Here is a 23863-nt window from a genome sequence, read left to right as displayed (position 1 = left end):
CAATGGAGCTCCAGTTAGCCAACCTTGAGGGGTATACAGTAAGGCAGCTGAGAGAATTCGGGCAGGGGATGGGGGTGCCGGGGGTGCGGAGAGCCAAAGGACCGGAACTCCGTGCAGCCTTGAGGGCATGGGTAGAGGCCCACCCAGAGGGTAGAGGGGATGGGGGACAGGAGGGGCAGGGTGCACCTCAGGAGGAGAGCGCGCAGGAGGAGCTAGACCTGCTCAAGGTTGATGTTTCTGAAAACTTGCCACCAGGGAGACGTTCCGGGGCAAGCAGTAGTGCAGGGTCTAGGAGGAGTGCGTCGCCAGAAGAGTACGAGGACAGGAGGGAGGAAAGGCAGTTGAAGTGGGAGCTTGCCAAGCTAGAACACGAAAGGGAAAATAGACGACTAGCGATGGAAGAGAAGAAGCTGGCGCACGAGCTTCAGCTTAAAGAGCTGGAGCTGCGAGCTCTACAGTTGAATGCGTCAGGTAAAGATAATGGTGGCAGCGTACCAAAGGCTCATCAGGAGCCAAAATTTTATCTACCCAAGGATGTGATTGCCAGTTACACGTGGGGGATGTCATCGCCAAGTGGCTGGAGGCATATGAGGTGGCCTTGACAGCCCATGGGGTACCTGAAAGCAACTGGGGGGGTGGCCTGTATCGCTACATACCTCCCAATGTCAGGGACACCCTTTTGTACCTAGCAAAGGCCGATCAGGTCAGGTATGCCCCCATGAAAGAGGTGCTACTTAAGAAATTTGGCCTCAATCCTGAAAGGTATCGGCAGAAGTTCCGTGGCAGCCATAAGCTGTGCACGCAAAATTGGGTGGATTTTTTTGATTATGCCCGTAAGGCGCTAGATGGTTGGGGGCGTGGCAGCGAGGTGCAGGATTACGAGGGCTTGTATAATCTGTTTTTAAGGGAGCACCTCTTGTATAAGTGTTTTCCGGAGCTGCGCCAACATCTGGTGGACCGCAAGTTGACTGATCCCCATGAGCTTGCGGAGGAGGCGGACATTTGGGTTAGCACCCGGGTGTCTCACAAGGGCCCCGGGGGAGATGGCCCGAAAGGCGGACAGGGTTTCCCCCAGAAGAAAGAGGGGGAGATAAAAAGGTGGAGTTCTCCAGAGGCCCACAAACTAGACAGTTTGGGAAAGTAGTAGGGACCCCACCGCAGTCGAATTCCCCAAAGCCCACCTACCCTGACAAGAGTCAGCAGCCAAGGATTGTGCGGTGCTATGAATGTGGGGAGATTGGACACTACAAGGGCAATCCTAAGTGTCGCAAGAGACCCCCAGCCCGACCGAGCGGGAAGAGCCCCGGGGTGGCTAGTGTAGCGCTTGGGGTGGAGCTGCCCCTAGATAGGGAAGGGGAGTGGACAGGCCTGACCCTGGTTTCACTCGGGGATAGAGAGATGGTCCCAGTGGTGTCCCTACCCCCGAACACTGCTAAGTACCAGCAGAGGGTGAGGGTTAACGGGGAGGAGGTGGAGGCTCTGAGGGACACAGGTGCCAGCGTGACCACCGTAGTGAGGCGGCTGGTGTCCCCTGAGCAGGTGATCCCTGAGGAGTTCCATCCGGCCGTGTTGGCTGACGGCAGTGTGAGTCACTATCCAGTGGCTCAAGTTCCCTTTGAGTGGGGAGGAGTCAAAGGCCTATTGAGAGTTGCGGTGAGCCCTGCCTTGCCTGTGGGGTGCTTACTAGGGAACGATCTAGAGCACACCGACTGGGAAGATGTGGAATTTCGAGCCCATACTGAGATGCTGGGGTTACCAGATTGGATTTGCGTAGTCACATGGTCCATGGCTGCCCGGCATGGAACTCAACCCGGGTTGGAGCCTGGGATAATGGCCCAACCCAACGCCGATTTTGGAGAGGAGAATGTGGTGGAGGACACGCCCCGTGTGATGGATGGGGAGCCCGCGGAGGTACCCCCGGAGTCCGCGGAGGTGGATGTCGTTCCCGTGGGGGACTTGCCGACCCTTGCCGACTGGCATGTGGAAGGAGGGCCTACCCGGGAGCAATTTTGTCAGGTGCAGAGGGAGTGCCCCACGCCTGATGGCATGCGGTGGCAGGCCGAAGCCCAAGCGGCCAATCAGGAGACTGGCGGTTATCACGTGTATTGGGAGGATGGCCTCCTTTACAGTGAGCCTAAGGTTCCGGTGCATGGATCTTAAAGGGCCTTAGTGGTCCCCCAATGCTACCGGGCCTTCCTGTTGGAGTTGGCGCATGAGATGCCCTTAGCCGGACACCTGGACCAGGACAAAACCTTTGCGCGGTTGGTCCCTCATTTTTATTGGCCCAGGATGAGAGTTGCCTCTGACACCTATTGTAAGACCTGTAAGTCTTGCCAGGTGAGTGGCAAGACTGGGACTAAACTGAAGGTCCCTTTGGAACCGCTCCCGGTGGTCGGGACCCCTTTTGAGCGGGTCGGAATCGACATTGTTGGGCCGTTGGACCCTCCGACCTCAGCGGGACACCGGTTCATTTTGGTATTAGTGGACCACGCCACTCGGTACCCGGAGGCTATTCCTCTGAGGACCATCACTGCACCGGTGGTGGCGCGGGCCCTGTTGGGGATTTTTACCCGAGTGGGATTCCCCAAGGTCGTGGTGTCAGACAGGGGCACGAATTTCATGTCGGCCTACATGCAGGCCATGTGGAAGGAGTGTGGGGTGACCTATCGGTTCTCCTCTCCTTACCACCCCCAGACTAACGGGCTCGTAGAGCACTTTAACAAAACCTTAAAGGGGGTGATCCGGAGCCTGCCAGAGGACTTGAGGCAGAAGTGGGACGTCCTCCTCCCTTGCCTGCTGTTCTCCTACCGTGAGGTGCCGCAGAAGGGAGTCGGGTTCAGCCCTTTTGAGCTGCTCTATGGCCATCCCGTTAGGGGGCCCCTCAGCCTAGTGAAGGAGGGGTGGGAGAAGACTTCGAAGAAGCTTCCCTGTGATGTTGTCAGCTACATGCTGGCATTCCGCAGCCAGATGGCCAAGCTGTGGAAGGCAGCCTCAGAGAATCTGGAGGCTAGCCAAGCCGTCATGAAGGAGTGATATGACCGCAACGCTCGGACGGTAGAGTTGGACGCTGGACAGAAGGTGTGGGTCATGGAGCCTGGGGAACTTAGCGCCCTCCAGGACCGGTGGACTGGTCCGTACGAAATTGTGGAGCGACGAGGCCAGACGACCTATGTCGTTGACTTAAAGACCTCCCGTCAGCCCCATCGGGTGCTCCACTTCAACCGCCTGAAGCCGCACCATGAGCGATCGGAGCTTGCTCTCCTCATGGTGACGGATGGGAGCGAGGAGGAAGAGAGTGAGGCTCTTCCTGTCCTTCTGGCGGCCCAGGAGAAGGATGGATCGGTGGAGGGCGTGATCCTCTCCCCATCCTTGACCCCAGAGCAACAGAGGGACTGCCGCCAGGTGTTGGGGCAGTACGCCTCGTTGTTCTCCCTCACGCCTGGAATCACTCATTTGTGTACCCATGATGTGGACACAGGAGACAGCCCACTGGTAAAGAACAAGTCTTACCGGCTATCTGACCGAGTGAAGAACAGCATCCAGAGTGAGGTAGCGAAAATGCTGGAGCTGGGGGTGATCGAACCTTCCAGCAGCCCATGGGCTAGTCCGGTGGTGTTGGTGCCGAAAGCGGCCCCACCGGGCACCACACCAGAACTGCAGTTTTGTGTGGACTACAGGGGATTGAACTCTGTCACGAAGACAGACGCTCACCCGATCCCATGGGCAGACGAGCTGGTTGACTGGCTGGGAGCAGCCGGTACCTCAGCACCATCGATTTGACGTCTGGGTACTGGCAATTTGCCATTGCCGATGGAGCAAGGGAGAAAACAGCGTTCTCCACCCCCGAGGGCCACTTCCAATTCAGAGTGATGCCCTTCGGGCTCAAGAATGCTCCGGCCACCTTCCAGCAGTTGGTGAACCAGGTGCTGGCCTGGAGTCCTTCTCAGCGGCATATCTGGATGACATAGCTGTCTTCAGTAGCACCTGGGAGGACCATCTGGAGCACCTCCAGGAGGTACTGCAGGCTCTGCAACGTGCTGGTCTGACTATCAAGGCCAGCAAGTGCCAGATTGGACAGGGATCTGTCGTTTACCTGGGACATCTGGTGGGCGGGGGTAAGGTGCAACCCCTCCAGGCCAAAATTGAGACCATCTTGGCCTGGGAGCCCCCCAAGACCCAAACTGAGGTCCGAGCTTTCCTCAGCCTCACTGGGTATTACCGCCGGTTTGTCAAGGATATGGCACCATCGTAGCCCCCTTGACAGTATTGACGTCCAAGAAGCAGCCACGAAAAGTAATCTGGACGGCTGCTTGCCAAGAGGCATTTGAAACTCTGAAACACTCGATGTGTACCGCTCCGGTGCTTGCGACACCTGACTTCGCAAAAGAATTCATAGTACAGACGGACGCCTCTGAGCACGGCATAGGTGCGGTGCTCTCGCAACTCAACACCGAAGGCCAAGATCAACCTGTGGCCTTTATCTCCAGAAGACTCCGCCCTCGGGAACAACGATGGAGCACCATCGAGCGAGAAGCCTTCGCGGTGGTTTGGGCTGTGAAGAAGTTGAGGCCATACCTCTTTGGCTCTCACTTCCTGATTCAGACGGACCACCGCCCCCTTCGCTGGCTCATGCAGATGAGAGGCGAAAATCCCAAGCTGCTAAGGTGGTCCATTTCCCTACAGGGGATGGACTTTCGGGTGGAACATCGGCCCGGAGTTGACCACGCCAATGATGGCGGTCTCTCCCGGTTTTTCCGCCTTAGCGATGAGAACTCCCTAGAGGTTGGGTAGCTCTCCCCTCTTTCGGCTGGGGGGGACGCGTGTTAGACCTGTCAGCCCTAGGGTGGTCTTTCCCTGTATTTTTTGCCCTTGCCTCATTTTTTCCACCCTCTTTTTCGTTGGCCTTAGGTCTCCGAGCGCCTTTCCACTGCTAATCAGTGTTAAGGTGCAGGTGCTCTCTTCCCCAATATGGCTGCCACAGGCCCCTGCTACTGCGGAGTGGCCTTTTTAGTAGCACCCTTGTTGCCAGGAGCTGGCTGGGACCCTACAACATTGTTGCAACACCAGCCCGCCTTTTTGTCCTATAGCTAGAGTGGGGAAGCTCCTGGAATTTGCTGGAACCTTCTAGAAGAAGGGTGGGGTTTACTTTTGCCGCCTTAGAGTGTGGTCACCTGACCTAGGGATACTTAAGGAAAGGAGGGAACATTTTTAGTCAGTTGGGGCGACGCAGACCTGGGGGAACCTACGCAGGAGTTTTAGTCAGGGACCTATGCCACTGAAAGTGACAGGGCTTAGGTGCTGCCTTTTAAGTTGAGTGAGGGATCCTGAACTAGCCCACTGATCTGGCCCAGCGGGAGGGGAACCCAGGGACAACCTACCAAGCCTGACTGAGACCTCCCTCCAGTCACCAACTCAACCTACCCCCCCCCAAGGAACAAAACTACTAAGGGCGCCAGAACCAACAAGCGCCAAAAGGACTACAGAAACTTACCACAGAAACTTACTACAGAAACTTACCTCAGAAACTTACCACAGAACTGCTGGGGGATCAACCAGGTATCTGCGGTGTGCCACTCCTGCGCTCCCTGACTTAACCTGGGCTCCCTCCCTAGCTTGTTCTGCCACTGGCGTGGGGCCTGCCACCTCCCAGCCTACCTGCCCTGAGCTAGGGCATCATTGTGGGAGTAAGGGGGCGCTTGGCACCGAATAAATCGCCACCCCAGGCTACAGGCCACCCCTTAATTTCGGCCACCCCCTCCGGGGATGCCAAGAAGGAACAGCTCACCGCTGCGGCCCGGGGCCGAGTAGATTATTCCCTGACCTCCACGGGGCCCGTGGAGAAGAAAGGGGCCCCGCCACGACCACGGGGATTCGACAAAAATTCAACCAAACTATGCAAGAAACCCGTAACGGGAAGAGGGCCGCCGTAGGGTAAAGAAGGCCGCGCTAGGCCTGGAAGCCAGCCTCCAGCATCACGTGACGGTGCGGGCTGCCCGATGCCGCCCCCGCCGACTTCTGAGGCAGTAGAGGCCGTGCCCCCGCAGGCCGCGCTGCCAACGGCAGTCGCGGGCGCGCCTCAACCCCCAACCACCTTGCTGGTCCATCGCTGCTGGGGAGGATATCGACCCGGACATCGCCGGGAGGCCGGAGATGCCGCCGCGAGGTCCCCGCCGGCCCCGGACAGCGCCGGGTAGAGTGTGGACTGGCGGGAGGCTCGTGAGGAGGAGGGAGCCCCTCCCAACTGAGGAACCGGCGCAAGGGCCTCGCGGAGGCCAAAGAGAAAGGTAATTCCCAGGGAGGGGGGCGGGAGGCCCACGAGGCCCGGAGCACGCCCCTCCCCGGGGAAATCTATCGTGGAGCCGCTAGGCCCCCACTGCCACAGAGCGCGAATGAACTGGGCCACGGCCCCTTCACTAGGTGCCTGACTGAAAGGAGGGGAAAAACCAAGGGTACCACTAAGAGCGACTCCACCCCTACCTGGCGGGACGTACTATTCCGGCTGGACTATGGGAGAGTGGTCTCAGAGACCCCGCTTCATGCCCGCAGGAAGAGCCATAGTCAATACCTTGTTTAATTGCCAGGTTCAGAGCTTTGCTGTCTGGCCCAGTGATATTCCATGTTCAACGCTTGAAGTAATTGCCCAGTCTAGCGCTAATGAATTGCTCTGTGCAGCGCTATGTTAAATGCCATGTTCTGAGCGCTATTGAGGTGCTATGTGTAGCGCTATGTTATATGCCATGTTTTGCCGCGCTAAGGAATTGCTATGTGCAGTGCTAGGTCTATATGCCAAGTTTTGAAGCGCTAATGAATTGCTATGTGCAGCGCTATGTTTACCTGCCATGTTTGAAGCGCGAATGAATTGTTATGTGCAGCGCTTTGCGTAAACGCTGTGTTTGATGCTCCCCAGGATCACCAGGTGTCGCGCTTTGATTCAAGGCCAGGTTTTGATGTTTTAATGAACTGCCAATCTATTCCTAATGAGATGCTTTTGATACTAATGTTGAACTAGATAAAACTGATTGGTTTTATTCAACCTACTGTGTGGTGTCAATTATTGCATGCGTTTCCTGTCTCAGTGGATGTGTGTGCTGTATGGTCACTTTACACGTAAGCCCTTGGATGCCTACCTGCTCGCGCCACGCTACCCCCATAGGGCCTGGTGACCCCCGGTCCTACACCTTTATACTTGTATTGCACATTACCATGGCCTGTCGTCTCTTGAATATTTTCTGAAAACAAGATTGTTAAAATTTCAAGCTCACAGTGGAATGTTACTCGAGATTGTTGAATTTTGCCTGAACAACAATATCTTTCTGTTTGATGAGCAATTATACCTACAGATCCTGGGAACAGTAATGGGCACGTGCATCACCCCCAGCTATGTGAATCTTTTTGTAGGCTGGTGGGAGAAGCACGTGGCCTGGACAGAGGAAAATGAAAGGTGGGTCAATAAGATAGCCTTATGGGCGAGATATATCAACGATCTTTTCATCGTCTGGAGAGACACTTCTGCGGAAGCTGAGGAATATATTCAGATCTTAAATAACAATTACCTGAATTTAAGATTTACCAGCAACATTAGCAGTAAAGAGGTAGCCTTTCTAGATCTCCTAGTTTTTGTGGCAGAAGACAGAATATGCACAAAACTGTATAGGAAGCCGACAGCAGGCAATACCGTGTTACATTCACAAAGCCAGCACCAACACAGCTGGATTCACAGTATCTCCTATGGGGAATTACTGAGACTCAAAATAAACTGTTCACTTGCAGATGATTATTCTAAAGCAGCAAGTGAATCCCTCAGTAGATTCAGAAAGAGAGGGTATAAGAATCATATTACACAATGCTGCTGTAAAGGTGCAATCGAAAGAGAGACAGGAACTACTTACCTACAAACCATCTAAAGCATCTTACACTGAAGATGATGCATCAGTTGTTAGGTTGATTCTTGGCTTTTTAGCTGAGTCACACAAGATCAGAGGTCTTGTCCAGCGGAATTGGAAAGTTCTTTGGACAGATAGTGTGATTGGACGACTATTACCAAGCAGACCAGATCTCACCTACAGGAAAAAATGCTTCACTAAAAGATATTTTAGTTCAAAGCCGAAAGAGGCAGCAGCTAGGAGAACACCTATCACAGGGTTATATCCCTGCACTACCTGCCAGGCATGCAAAAATAGTATCAAGGTAAAGGATTATTCAGTTCCAGGAAAGAAAGTCAAACAAAATATCAGTAAATTTCTCAATTGTAACACCAATTTTGTGGTGTATTGTTTGGTTTGCCCGTGTGGTCTCCAATATGTTGGGAGTACAATCCATCCAGCGAACAAACGTATATTGGAGCACACACGGGCAATCACCAATCTTGACAATTCTTATCCAGTGGCCAGACACTTCGTCGAAGCCCATAACTCCAGAAGTGACAAGTTGCTTTTAATTCTGTCTGAATCAGGTCCCAGTGAAAGAGAGGGGAGGAGATAGGGTCAAACTGTTGCGACAGCTGGAGGCAAGATATATAATTGAGCTTCAAACCCGTACCCCCTGGGGGTTCAACAGTGAGGGGGAACTCTGGTCATTTGTGGGTTGAAAGCATGTAGCTGACCATTTGCCCATTAGGGCACAATTTGTTCGTAGCCTTTTTTTTAACCCATATATGTTCTTGTGAAATGTGTTATCTTGTTAGGCCAAAATCATTTGCCTATCATCATTACAATGGCTACTGTAAGGACAAATTTATCTGATGATAAAATGATGCAATGATGGAATTGTAATAGATTTTCTGCCCATCAAGGGCATGATTTGTCAGCGGGTCTTACTCTCACACATATGTGTTTTTCGTAAAATGTGTTATTTCATGAATTGTCTCTCTATTACAATGGGGATGGTAAACACAATGTTATTTGATTGATGCGAGTGTCAACCATTGGTAACAAAAGGCCCATACAGGGCGCAATTCTGTATACTGATTTAGACCAATGTTGAAAATAGTACAAGGGTGTAATTGGGGCTAAGGTTTGTTTGACCTGCAAGTATGGAATTATGATCTATAATAATTCATTTTGAAGTTGTCACATCAGTGACGCTCTAAAATATATTCTTAACATCAGTTTCCTCTCCACTGATTAAGGAGAGATGTCTTACCAGCTGTGTTTAGCAGGTATGTGTTAAAATAGCTGACACAGAAATGCTTAAGAGATCACCCTTGCACAAGTCCTTTCTTTATTTTTGTGATGAATTATCAACCAATGATTTGTTTTCTTGGTATAAAGTGAAAAAATATGTGTGGTAACTAACATTGACGAAGGCCACGTGGCTGAAATGCGTTTGCTAGTTTTTACTCTCTGAAAAAGGTTGAATAAATGTATGTAATCAACTATGAGCCGGAGTGCGCAGTCCTGTGTGTCCTGTGACAACATTTTGCGATATATATATATATATATATATATATATATATATATATATATATAGATATATTCACTGAAAAAACCATAGGTTTCACACATGTTATAGTTAGCTGGACATTTCACTCGTACAAAACCATTGAAATTCCCCCGTTATAGTTAGTTCAGCTAACTATAACTTGCGCGCCCGCAATCCACTGCTGATGACGTCACATATTACATCACTCATGACATGGTCAGTGACATCACTCATGACATCACTGATGACATCTCAAATGACATCACTGATGACATCACTGATGACATCATCCAGTGAATGTGTGTCTTTCTGAAAAATAAATATTTTTTATATATGTATATCTAAAGGTTAATGGAAGAAAAAATGGGTAAATAAGTGTCTAAATGGATGTTTTTTTTGGGTAAAATTAATTGTATAACTGACTTATTAACAGTATCTTAGTGAATACAAGTATTAGTGAGTAATGTTTAAATATTTAAATATCTGTATCAGCGTCTCGCTTTGTGTATAAGTGGCTGCATGGGTTGGTGAGTAGCTACATGAGTGTGTATATGGGTTATTAGTTCGTTTTTAGAGTATCAGTATGAGTGTCTGTATGGTTCAGTGGGGGATGTTACTTAGCGTATGGATGCATGAATGAGTGACTCACTATTTGTATGTATTTTGAAGACAGTATGTGAGCAGGACAGTATGGGTGGATGAGTGTGTGTATGGGTGAGTAAGAGAGTGAATGACTGTCTCAATAGTGTCTTTATGAGTAAGTTCATATGTTTTGAACTAGTATATGTGAGTATTGATGTATATAAGTGAGGATATATGAGAGTGAGAGATTGGAAGAGTTCCTGTATAAATAAGTATGTGTTTCTATAAGTGATTGTTTTAGAGAGTAAGTATGTGTACGTTTCTGTAGAAGTAAGTGTACTGGTGTCTGTATAGCTGTATATGCAAGTAAATGGATGTTTATTTGCATGTGTGAATATGTGTGTGAGTAACTCTATGTATGAGTGTAGGTGTGTAACAGGATGTATAGGTGTATGAGTACATATGATGACTGAGTACATGTATGAGTGACTATATAGAAGTGTTGATGAATGAGTGGATGCGTATGTAGATTTTGGAATTACTGAATAGGTTGTTCTAACTGGTATTGGTATCTCTATAGTATTCAAAACCTTAGTTTGTATTTTTCAATGTGTGTATCAAAGTTTATATTCGGATAAGAGGAGGTCTGCCACTCTTGCACAAGGATAATGTCATCAGTGATGTCATTTGAGATGTCATCAGTGATGTCATGAGTGATGTCACTGACCATGTTATGAGTGATGTAATATGTGACGTCATCAGCAGTGGATTGCGGGCGCGCGAGTTATAGTTAGCTGAACTAACTATAACAGGGGAATTTCAATGGTTTTGTACGAGTGAAATGTCCAGCTAACTATAACATGTGTGAAACCTATGGTTTTTTCAGTGAATTTGAAAGGTTTTTTAAATGCTAATTCCTAACTATAACGTGTGTGACACCTATGGTTTTTTCAGTGAATTTGCAAGGTTTTTTAAATGCTAATTCCTAACTATAACGTGTGTGAAACCTATGGTTTTTTCAGTGAATTTGCACGGTTTTTTAAATGCTAATTCCTAACTATAACGTGTGTGAAACCTATGGTTTTTTAAGTGAATTTGCAAGGTTTTTTAAATGCTAATTTATGAATGTATTATTATATTTTTTAAATATTTGTTTTACAATAAGCTACCTATTTATATAGTTATAGATTAACTGTATCCTTTAATATGGAATGGCTCAGCTCTTTTTTTTTTTAATTTGGATAAAGTTGAACAGCATAGTTAATATCTTCTATAAACTGATAAACACTTAAATTATTTTTTTTTTTAAGGGTTGCGCGCACCGTGCGCGTAAGGTGCGCGCACGGTGCGCGCATGCGTACGTGCTCCGTGTGCGCATGCGTACGTGCTCCGTGTGCGCTTGCGTACGTCGTGCGTGCTCCGTGGGCGCGTGCTCCGTACGCACATGCGCGCATGCTCCGTATGTGCATGCGGAGCACGCGCGCATGCGCACGTGCTCCGTACGCGCATGCTCCGTACGCGCATGCGTGTGTGCTCCGTACGTGCATGCTCCGTACGCGCATGAGCGCGTGCTCCGTATGCGCATGAGTGTGTGCTCCGTACGCGCATGCTCCATACGCGCATGCGCGTGTGCTCCATACGCGCATGCGCGCGTGCTCCGTGCGCGCACGGCAAGTCATGTGATTAAGAAACAACACTTTTCATTGGTTTATAGTAGTTTCAGGTCATGTGATTAAGAAACAACACTTTTTATTGGTTTATAGTAGTTTCAGTTCCAGAAACTTCCAACACCACACCCACTCCCCTCATTATTTCTTCTGATTTCCTGGGAGAAGGAGCTGAGCAGCTTTTCCAGTACTCCAGTACTTGAGAATGTCAGAGCAGCAGTCATCTTCTGGGAGTGAGCAGGAGACCCTTGTGCCACAGAGACAGAGGAAACAGAAAGACTCTTTTATATTATGGCAATTTTTTACATTTCCACAGGGGCAGAAGAAGGTGAATGCTCCGAAAGTCACCTGCACTATTTGTGGTGTTGTCTTATCAAGAGGAGATCCTAAAAAGAAATACTCTTTCAGTATTTTCACTATGATCAGGCACGTTAAAGGAGTACATCCTGTGGCTTATGCTCGAGCTGCTAGAGACAACCCTCCAGCAGCTCAGCCGAGCACATCCGCAGCAGCTCAGCCGAGCATATCATCGGCAGCTCAGCCGAGCACTTCATCTGCGGCGGCAGCTTCACCTGCTTCTGTTCCTCTGGATATGCACCCTCTGTTCAAGAGGGTGCATATACGGTGCAATGCGTGCAATGCTCTTCTCTCTTATGGTGACACCAGCATTCCCCTAATAGAGAGCAAGATACAGCAGCACACATGCGGCACCTAATAATTTTTTTCATTTTTTTGTTCCTCCGTTCCTCAATTAACACAACGGCTCTTTTTAGAGCCACCTAACATCTAAACACTTAAATTTGATTTTTAATTCTATTTTTTTAATGATTTGTTTGCGCTGTGCGCGCACCTCGCGATATTTGAAAAAAAATAAAATGTTTTTTTCACCCTTTGGGGTCCTTCAGGGACCCCCTGACAAAAGCTAGGGGGTCAGGAACTCTGTACCCTGCCCCCTTTTCACGTTCTCCACCTTTCTTTTTCACTGTCACACACAAAATGGCGGACGACACTTCCTGATTTCGACCGATTCGAATGTTGACTGACATGTAACCACCAATCACAATTACGCTCGTGCACGTTAGGGTGCAATTTTCTCAGGAACTACTGAACAGATTGACACCATATATGCAAAAGGCACATCCCTGACCTGAGGACTACCTCTTTGCCAAATTTCAAGTAATTCTGTTCAGCCGTTCGGGCTGTACCTTCGACTAAAGGTCCTATGGGAAAATGCATGGGGAAAACGCGTTTTGGGACCCCCCTTTTTTCTCAGCCCCCGCTTGACGAATCACCCCGAGACTTTCAGGGTAGGAGCTGAGCGGAGCGCCCCATTAGTTTTGAAAATTTCGCGAGGATTCGTCAACCAGCGACAAAGTTATTCAAAATAGAATTTTGAGATTTCCTATGGACACTCGGTCCTAACTATAACTATCTACTGGCGACCGCCAGTAGATAATATATATATATGAAGTGTATCCGCACAGAATCAAAAAGGATACCGCGGAACTCCTCGTGAGTGTTCAAAGAAACTTTATTAAAGCGTTTGTGAGCTACAGACTGTCAAAGCGTTTCGTATGCACCTGGAAACCTTGTTCACGAAAGAGTGCGCCATCTTGTGGAACAATAAATAACAACGTTCACAATAATCATAAAAGACATCTTCAGGTTAGGGGAGAAGAAATATGTAAGTACAGCACATAAAGTTAATTGCCTAACGAATGGAGTGTGAATCATTGGCAAAGAACGTATATCATTCTTCACTAATGTGAAACAGGAAAACACATGTCAAATTTGAGAACGTCTGCTGTGTACAAATAATTACTATTCATAATAACTTATATTTCAGTGCATGTGAAAAATCACAATAATTAACACTCAATAATAAATTAGCGTTATAATAATGAATTTCATTAAAGTGTTTATGTAAGAGCAGATAAAAGCATAAAAACATACTAGAAAAAGTTTATTACGCCTCAAAATCCCCTCCAATCATAAAAAACAGACCAAAAGACAAGTGCCTAACGCCTTTCTACATAAGACTCCCATATAGTCACCTGTGATAAAGTGCAAAGTGCTATAAGTACTATCTAAGAAGTCAGAGGAAAAAAGCTCTTCATTGACCTATAACAATGATGAAACCGATTCTAACGGAAACAAAAGTAACAGATATCCTTTACGATAAAAAATACTACCAGTATTGGGGAACTAATTCATACAATCCGCCAAGTGGCTAATAGATGTATATTGATAAACGTACATTGCAAAATTAAAATAATATCTGTATATGGAGCTCTTGAGAAGAGAAAGAAGGAAGGAGAGGGGGAGAGAAAAGAAATTGGTACATGGTGTGGCATAAATCTCCTCCATGATTGAAAGGATAGTAGTCATAGAGTAGAGCTTAGCAACATGTATTGCAACAATTGTTAAAGGAGACAAGTAAGGGTGGGCGGAATTCACGTTAGTAAAAAATCTTCACGAGCACGCGGACATTCTGTGAACACGCGGAATTGCTTGTCCCGCCCATTCGCGATGTGTTCTTGCGTGCTCGCGGGAAAATATCTCGCTAACTTGACCATGCGATCGCTAATGGGCGCGGCCATCTTGTTTTTCACTTGTCCCGCCCGTTCGCAATGCTTATTTCCTGTTCCGGGTCACATTTTGCGTGCTCCCGCCCATTCGCGATGAGTATTGCCTGTTCGGGAACGCGTATTACATGTTCGCAACGCTTTTTGCGTGCTCGGGGGGGAAATATCGCGCGATCTTGCCCATGCCGTCGCGATGGACGCAGCCATCTTGTTTTTCACTGTATTGATATGGTTCTGGACCTGCTTTTCTATCCTCCCTCTATCTTTGCAATCCTTTGTTTCTGTACACTTTTAAAAATCTTTTTTATTTATTTTCTATCTCTCTATTTTCCTGATTCTATATTTTGAGTTTTGTTCTACTTTTTCTGACTTTTTATACTACTTTTTCACTCTTTTTCTGTAAGTTGCTTTTTTCATTTCTTTCACTTACTTTTCAAATCCCTCCCTTTTCTTTTCCGCCCCTCACCCGAGTCCCAGAACCATGGCCATGGGCAAGGGAAAGGCCAAGGGCAAGGATGCCAGCAGCAGGCGGCAGGCCTGGGTCCGGGCTCTGGGAGCGTCGCCAGCGGTGGGGAAAGGGGCAGTGTTTCGCTACTCTGGTGTCCGGCGCACCGATAACCAGCTGACACACCGGTGGTCCGATGTCCTGGAACGGCAGCAGGACCTGCTGGACCTGCTAGGAGTGGAGGTCCCGGGGCTTGGTGAGTAGCTATTTAATATTACTACTTTGTGTTCTTCTGCTCTGTGTTATATACAGCAAAAATGCACCTGCTTACATTGCAGGTAAATTACGTTTAAAAATCTTCTGTGATTTTTATGACACAGGTGCTTGGCGCTGGTGATCTTACTTGTTTGCAACTTTGCGCTTGCTTGGCATGAATATGTAAGAGTTTACTTTAGAGAACTTAAGTTAGGTAATGCTAGAGAGACTCTAGTCCTTCCTTTGTCCTCCTGCCACTAAGAAGAGATAGTGGTGGATTAATAGGTTTAGTTACGTATTAGTATTTTAGTGGTCTGCGTGACGCATCCTCTGTCACGTCACGTGCCGCTGAGTGCTGCTTACCCCAGTCCTTAGTAGAACCTTTTGTAGTTTGTTTAGTGAGTGGTAATAGGCTTATCACTAGCAGAACATCATCAGCAACCAACCAACAATTTGGTGCATGCAAAAATGTATGCATGTTTCCTCCATCTATGCACTTTTGAGGACTAAAATAAATGGAAATGCAGACTTAGTGAGCAATTGGCCCATCTGGAATAGGTGGGCTAGGTCAGGTGGTACTTAGGCTTGGATAGTTTTCTGGAATCAAAATGGAACACTGGATTAGTGTTCATAAATAATAACTAGACGGTCTGTGAATCCGGCAATACTAGTCAACCAAATTAGATAGGTCAATTTTATTGCAATTGTTGTTTTCATAAATGTTTTTTTGAGCGTTTTAAAAAATATTTTATTTGTTTCACAGCAATCATCCATGTTTGTCTCTTTTTTTCTTACATCTTTCATGATCAGCACCCAGGGGCAAGAAGACGGGGTCAGAGTTGGCGGGAGCTGGAGAAGATGCCTCCCTGGGCCAGGAACGCTCCTCTACCGAGGGCTCTGCTGCTGGCCCCAGTAGGTCCTCCTGTTGTTAATATTAGTAATTATACTTCCCTAACTTTTACTGCACCTCTATTTTTTCCAAACTATTATTTCGGTTTCTTAATTCTATTTTTTACAAAATCTTCTTCGATCTAGACTATCTGTTTCTAAATTCTTGTTATCCCTGCCTCTAACTGCCTCTGCTATGACTCTCTGTACTACTACTATTAGTCTGTAGCTAAGCTTGCCCAGTTGGCCACTCTTTATTCAAAAGGTTTAAAAAAAAACTCAGATTCACCAATAGCTCCAGCCACTGAGCCCAGTCCTTTGGGTTGTCCTCTTCTAGTCTCCTTAATCTTGAGGCTTTTCGACAATTCCCACCAACAAAATGCCCAACCAGATATTTTACTATTTTTGATAGGATAGTACGTACTGCTACTATTGTAGGGATTCTGCACATACAGAACTATGCACAAGAAAATAGGACGTTGGTGATGGGAGGTTGGACCTTCCTCACACCTCAGTCAGAACCCACAATCCCCTGACCGACTAGCTATAGTGTCTTATTAACTCCCTGAAACACCTCGAAGACACCCAATGATTAGACAACCCAGAACATAACACTCCCGACCGATCAGAGTTGCGGAAGCAATGCACACCCTTTCGCTCACTCACTCGTGTAAGTCCACACCAAATACCACAGAGTCTATGTAAGTTGAAAAGGTTTATTTTCAACTAACCAGCTCTGTACGTTGTTTTACGAGCCAGCACCAACACAAAATGCATAAGATTAAAACAATAAACATTGTTACAACTACAAGTTCATAGAAGACAAAAGGGGAAATCATGATAACTGAACAGTGGTGGAAGAAGCACCCTCCCCTTGGTAGGAATATAGTTTATATAAAATTGTAAATGAAGATCTCTGAGTGAATTCTGGGGGGCCCCTCACCTTAGAACCTAGAAGTACTGGTTACATCATAAGCTCTGCAAAGCTCTGGTTCGTAGAAGGGAATCTTCCGCCAGTTAAGAGAAAAATGGTAGGCGTTAGTATAATGCAAGGATATCTCAGTCTTGCCAAAAAGTGTAGCATGTTATGGCTAAGCAATACGGACTGACCAGAACTCCATAACAAAGTGGCTTGTTTTTCAACCTTGTACGCAGCGCTCAGACAGTAGCAGTATGAGCTCATGTGGGCTCAAAGGCGTCTTACACAACAAGCTGCGAGGTAACGTGCGCAAAAGACACGAAGCTAAAATGTTTGCATGGCTCAGGCTAACTTAGCAAAGAGTAGACTCGAATGACCCTAGGGACCATATAACATTAACACTACTAGTGTCTACTCTACTCTAGTGCCCGATTTGTACTAGTGATGTATGTTGTATATGTATGCATTAACTTTTGATTCAATCTTGCTAGTGAAAAAGAATAAATAGGGGGAGGTGTATATTGCATCTAAAAAAGGTGTAATGTTTTTTTCTAGTCGTACTACCGACCAACAGTGCCGGGGCCAGCGGCGATGGCAACGTGGCCATTTCAGTGGGAGCAGGAGATGCGGCACCTGCAGGAGCTACAGGGGATGAGCCAGCAGCAGTGGTGGACGGTGGTAAGTTATATTCCTTACTTATTGACATTACACTCGCTGCAAGGGTGTACACTGTACTGTTGAGACTTAGTAAGTAAGAAGTTGTTGTGAACAACGGTTGAAGAAGACACCCTTAGCATTAGCAATAGCATTAGCGGCAGGAGTTCAGTAACCAATGGCCTCTTCCATCTGACTTCAACTCAGCTGTGAAAGTTTTATGGAGAAGACTAAAAATCAGATCAGATGACCTTGATGGATGTGTTGAACGAAAAAGGGAAAGAAGGACGAAGGACGGGCGAGATGTAATATGACTGGCAGCGAAGGATACATGGGAAGCATGCATAGGAATCAGATGCATGGGTGGTTGAAAAATGGGTGGAAGGTGACAGAAAAGATGCCTGCCTGGGTGGGTGAAACTGTATGGGTGGATACCAGCAAGAATCCTCAGTGGTGTTTGAGTCAAACTCAAAGCCAAGGCAAGCAAGAAAGGGCACATGGGTGGTGGTTTAAAAACAAAAAGAATAAATGTTTGTTGTTGGTGAAACAAACTAAGGTTTGTTGAGAGATTAAGAAGAATGATAGACATTTTCTTTGAATGGATGGATGCCTGGATGGTATTCATCATAGATAGCATAGGTGGAGACTGTCACTGGATGAAGAGTCTTAGTTTGAAGAGAATGTAAAAGAAACCGTACCACAGTAGCAAAGCCGAGGGGAATATAAGTTGTATTTTCAGAATACTCCCCTGACTCACAGTAGTTTGCAAGCACAGCATACATATATTGTGTATGTATGTAGTTATTATCAAGCGCCTTCCTCCGACTCCGAGGACCACTCCCTACCTAAGTTAATTTATTTTCGACTGTGTCAGTCATGGGTGGCCTATCGGCTGGTTACAAAATCAATCAAAACAAATTACCTCATGTCGTCCCATATATAAGCAATTATCATGGATCAGATATCATCTGCCTTTTTGTAGTAGTCAGGGCAGGGTGAAAGTGAAATTGAGCAGTTGCCTTTGATGTATCAGAGTATGGCCAGTGCCACCCGTAATAGAAAAATACGAGCTTCCCCACCTGCTGACAGTAGTTAATAAAACTAATGTGAGTATGCGTCATGACTCGAGTTTGTTTGTCTTGTGCGCAAGCTGACTGAGCTGGCATGCCGGCTACAACAAGGTTACGTAATTTTGCTAAACAAGAGAGAAGAAGAAGACTGGTGTACTGTGTACTCGAGACCATAGTGCTAGCATAATGCCTGAAACTCCCACAAATGTTGGAGGCCAAGGAAGTGGGAGGATAGATAAATACCACAAATGTTATGTACTGTGCTTGCTAGTGCTACTGTGCCACTATGTGTTGAATTAATTTTGTGTTACTGTTTTGCTAAGAGTACTGGTTACAACAATAGTATTTTTTTCTTTCTTGATATAGCTCCTCCTTCCCAAGCAAAACCAACCAGGAAGGAGTTGGTAGCCATGGCCGGGCGCCGGAAGCTAGAGGCCATCTGCAAAGAATACCGGCGGCTAGTGGTTCTGGTAGAGGAGGAGGCGGCCGCAGCTGCAGCCTCCTCCAATGCCCCAGCCAGGCCCCTCCAGTGGTACGGCGCCGCGGTCAGGCAGCCGCCCGCCACCGCAATTCAACATCCAGCACTGCTGCTCCCCGTGGATGCAACTGCAGGGCATATGCACGCCGCATGCTCCTCCGAAATGCACGTCTAGAGGAGCAGGTAGAGGAGCTAAAGAAGAAGATCAAGGTCCTGGAGAATGACATCAGAAGAGCCCGCCGATAACTTTAAGACCCTGTTTGATTGCCCCTTTTTTAATCCTTATTTTGGTGGCTGGGAATTGGGCGTTTTTTTACATAGTTTATTTTTGTTAGGGTATTAAATTATATTTATACTTAAACATAGCATACGTTGTTAAAGTTTTGTGGGGGGAGTTACTGGGTTACATCACATGGTTTCCTTGCTGCTGCAGGGCCGCAGCCAGTGTTTGATTTAAATAATCTGCCAATTTTGTATCACACAAACAGATAGATGCGGTACCCCTCACTTAGTGACTTGTCCTACTAGTACTGTCAGTCTCTCCTCCTAGTCCATTATTATACCTCCCCCAAACTTCTTATCTTACCTGTGATTGATGTTTAAGTTAGGCATCGCAATGGCTGCATGGTGATGATGGTTTGGTTTCCCAAGAGAATGGAGATGCCATGGTTGTGGTGGTAGTAGTAGACACTGGCATTAGCATTTGCAAAAAAAGGAAATTAGACAGTCAGTCGCCTGAGAGAGACTCTGGGAGGAGAAGTAGAACGAAGTAAATAAAACATAATGGTGGCGGGGATAGCCTAATACAACAAGTTACAAACTGTAGTTGTGTGGAGTCACTACACTCGACATAAGCGTAACCTTTAGTGCTGTGTAGTAGGATGACAAATCCAATCGATGCCGGCAATTAATGATGAATTAGGTTCCTTTGGGGAAAAAAATTACCTCGCAAATATACTGATCATGGGTGGGCAAGCAGAAGAAGATCCTCGCCCTGCCTTGAAATTGAATTAGTGTTGCTTTCGCCACATCCGCCCCAGCAAGCATGTGATCAATTATTGGTGTACATTTAATTTAGTCACACCTCAATAAATCACACAGCCCAGGGGAAGAGGGTTAGGGTTTGATGAATGGTTGGAAAGGGGGCTTTGGGGAAAGGGTTGACAAAGAAAAACAGTACGCATGAACAAACAACAAAACAAAATATTGGCAGACGACCATATCCATAAATCTGTTAAGGGAGAAAAAGGAAATGCATGCATGATGATGATTAACTTGATGGTTGATGATAAGTAGTACTTACTTACTAACTACTACTAGACAATTAGACAGTACAGGGCAGTAGTATATTATGCAATTTGGCTTGCCCGTCTGCCCTCAGAGAGACCTGAATTACATACAGTTTCTGTTCTGTTGTACCGGGCTTACTTTTAATGATAGCAAAGAAAATTTAAAAATAGCTGTACGGATGAATTATAAGCAGAGAGCAAACATAATAACAAAAACACACAGTCGTAATGATTGAAGATAAAAAATGAATCAAATTATTTAAAAGATGATGATTGTTGTTACTGTTACTGTATGATATCCTGGTCAAATTGGGGAGTTGCATCCTGGCATTCCTCTTGGTCCTCCCTTCCATGGACGCTCCGTCCATCAACCTTGGGTGACGCCACTGCCTGCCTGGCGGATGCTGATTGATAAGGTAAGTGTGAGTTGTTTTTCCCAGTATAGCACATGGTAAGGGCCGGCCTGTAATTGTAGATGGAAAAACAAAAGGGATATTGAAAATCAAGGAGAAAACAAATGCATAAATTACGGTGGAGTGCAGCAAGAACGCTTTCAGTGGTGGCATGGATACATCATGTCTACTCTCTTTCCAGCGGTAACCCTCCACAACAACAACAACAGGACAGAGCAGGCCCACGGCAACTGTGACCCATCCTTCATTTAGCATACATTTTTTGACAGAGGCAGACAAAGCCCATATACAGCAACATAGCATTTTACAAATTAAGTGACTAAATCAATGCACCGCTGTCAGTCATACCACTACACTCGACTCCACCACTACACAGATATGTAGGTCTGCTGTGGATGTTGTTGACTTGTTTACTTTTATGCCACTCATGAAACGCCCTGACTTATTCCATCAATCATCTCCGATCATACTGAGTGACTGCGAAGATATTACGTCACTGTGGTCATCATCATGGTGTTGTCCAACTCAGTATGCCGTGTACAGAGTGAGTCCACATTCCATATTCCAAATGCAATGGATCGGCCTGCAGTAGAAGTACCATTTTTTTAATTAAAAACAAGAAGGGAATCATTGAATTGAGTTAGCTTTAGTGTATAGATTAAATAATCGTACACAATGAATTCACTTCATGCACAGCAAACAACAACAACACAAATCACTCAGTCAGCGTCCAATGCATGCCATAATTCATTACCTGTTCCTTCTCATCTTAAGTTGAGGGGCAGTCTCTCTCGGCTCGGAAAGGAGGATAGCTATAGTGGCTTGAGGGAAATGGATTTAGGGCGAGTCAGGAGGATGGAGGAGCAGGAATCAGAGGAGTGGACTTCAGTGAAATGCAGACAGCTGCAACTGAAATATGGCAATAAAAAGACTAGAAGACGATGGTGATGGATTTGTTGTGATTCGAAGTTTCTAACCAGAAAGACAGACACACGCAAATAAAAGTAAATAAGGGAAGAAGAAAGCAAGAAGTTCAAGCCTAGTTGTCAGGGAAGTATAGCTCGTCCTCAAACTCTGGAGGTTCAACCAGAAGTAGTTAATCATCATCTAACACACTACTTCCATCGCCTAAGTTGCTGTCCTCATCTTCCTGCGTTGATTTATGTATTGTGTAATTCGGTGGTTTAAAGTGCTGATTCATTTTGATCATGGTTAACCTCTCCACGCTTTTGGGCAAGAGACTGGTCCTTTGCACTGTTACAATGGCACCAGCAGCACTGAAAACACGTTCAGAAGAGACACTTGCGGCAGGGCAAACAGATAGTTTATCGCTAGCCTGCTGAGCACTGGCAATTAGTTCCTTTTCCCATACCAATAACGCAATGGGTTTTGATCAATATACACCTCTGTTGGGTCATCCAGATAGGCCTGGATCATCCGCTCAATGTTCAGGGATGCTACAATTTATTTGGCCTCTTTTGTCTTTGCATCAGCACTGGACCTTGCAAGCCCTTGCTGTAAATACCAATCCTGTGCTGATTTTACTGGGGCTGATGATCTGGTTCTTGCTGTTGTTGTCGATAGTGTTGGTGACCGCTCTGAGCCAAACGCACTCAGGCTCTGGAGTGGAATTTGACGCCGGATGCCCTGCTGCAGTACTTGTTGTGGATTTGAGTAGCGGGCCTTTAATTGCCAGCCATTCATTATCAAAGTGACTGGCTACCTCAGCTATCCAACTTTTGTACCGAGCAACCTCCACTTCTGAAAAAGGAATTAATGTCGTACCATTCAGTGCTGATTTGTACTGTGGATCCAGAATTGTGGCACAAATGTAATGTTGTTCTGACACAATCTTAGTTTGCACCCTTGTGTTTTCAGCTAAGCGACGGGATAAGCTCTCCACCAACTGAAATGCTTCATTTTTTTCCTCCACATCTGTGTACGCTTCAGACACCACCTTCAGCTGTTGCTGTAGCATGTGCAACAATGGGATAGGTTGGCCCATAGTACAGTCCTCCTTGCTGACTTCACATGTGAAGACCTCGAAAGGAAGAAGCATCTCTGTCAGACATTTAACTAGGCACCATTGGTCCATCTGAAGGGCTTTTCACAGTAGCATCCCCTCTTTGCATGACATAGTCATTGATTGGTCTGTACTACTCAAACAGACAGTCAAACATGTAATAAGTTGAGTTTCAATGTGTTGCCACCTCCTGGATGAGTGCTTTAACTGGCATTCTATATTCACGTTGAATGATCCTCAGCTGCTTCCGGGCTTTACAAGAATGGCTGAAATGTGTGCATGTTCTTCAGCAGGTGGTCAGTAAGTTGTTGACTATGGCTTCTTTTTTCAGAAAGTCTTGAACAATAATGTTAATGCAGTGCGCCAAACAGGGGACACTGAAATAGGCACCATCCTCCATGGCCTTAAGTACATTACTGCCATTATCCATGGCAACTAAACCAATGTTAAGCCCTCTTGGGCGCAGCCATTCAAAGACCTTGCTGTTAAACTGTTCCAAAATGTTTGCAGCAGTATGAGATTTCTCCATGGCAAACATGGCTATAGTTGCATGTTTCCGAGTAGCATTAAAAATCTCAGCAGTGTCAACAAGACCTGCTTCAGATATCTTTTCTCTAACCCCCACAAAGAGATCCAGTGTGTAGTGATGCACATGTAATCAGTGGCTTGGCAACTGGTCCACATGTCTGTTGTCAGGTTGATATTGTGAACAGCACTCTGCTGCAAAGCTTGTCCACGCAATTCCAGCACATCGTGATGTAGTGCTGGAACCACAACTCTGGTGAAATAGGACCGGCTGGGGACCTTCCATTTAGGGCAGTGCTAACATTTTAGCCAGCTTAGCATTGTACAAACGTGCCGTTGGGTGGTTGCGTTCCTACTGCCCCTCCGACCTAAGCATGCTGTCAATGGTAGGCTGGAATATTTTCCTTTGTAGTGCAGCTGTCTTCCTGAACCCAGTTAGGCTCAACGACGTACTTTTTTTCATTGCAGTACTACTCGGTTGTCTTGGTGTCTCAATCTGACTCTAAGTATGACTCTTCTTACTACGGTGCCACTGAGATGTTGCTGAGGATGTGGGCGGTACCACTACACTGCTGGACAGGACTAGAAATGTCTCCCTCTTGTTCACCGTCCACTGCGATCATCTCTTCTTCTACTTCTTCATCCCCACC

The 23863-nt window shown here is 46.6% G+C and overlaps 1 protein-coding gene across 1 annotated transcript; it reads left to right on the top strand.

Annotated features, from left to right (window-relative positions):
- Positions 1-395: 395 nt before the first annotated feature.
- Positions 396-19191, top strand: LOC146868804 (uncharacterized). The gene is made up of 4 exons (XM_085624165.1): positions 396-471; positions 15765-15866; positions 17317-17439; positions 18852-19191. The coding sequence occupies exons 1-4, from the start codon at positions 396-398 to the stop codon at positions 19136-19138; spliced, it is 588 nt and encodes a 195-aa protein (XP_085480291.1). The 3' UTR covers positions 19139-19191.
- Positions 19192-23863: the final 4672 nt, after the last annotated feature.

Source organism: Triturus cristatus, chromosome 1_2 (genome assembly GCF_964204655.1).
Source record: "Triturus cristatus chromosome 1_2, aTriCri1.1, whole genome shotgun sequence".
NCBI classification, from domain to species: Eukaryota; Metazoa; Chordata; class Amphibia; order Caudata; family Salamandridae; genus Triturus; species Triturus cristatus.
This window is presented reverse-complemented; position numbering and strand designations above follow the sequence as displayed.

Excerpts from the sequence above, each read along its gene's own strand:
- LOC146868804 (XM_085624165.1), top strand. The coding sequence starts at position 396 with ATGGAAGAGAAGAAGCTGGCGCACGAGCTTCAGCTTAAAGAGCTGGAG. Across the intron at positions 15,867-17,316 it reads GGGCTCTGCTGCTGGCCCCA|TCGTACTACCGACCAACAGT; the intron begins GTAGGTCCTCCT and ends GTTTTTTTCTAG. Across the intron at positions 17,440-18,851 it reads AGCAGCAGTGGTGGACGGTG|CTCCTCCTTCCCAAGCAAAA; the intron begins GTAAGTTATATT and ends TTCTTGATATAG.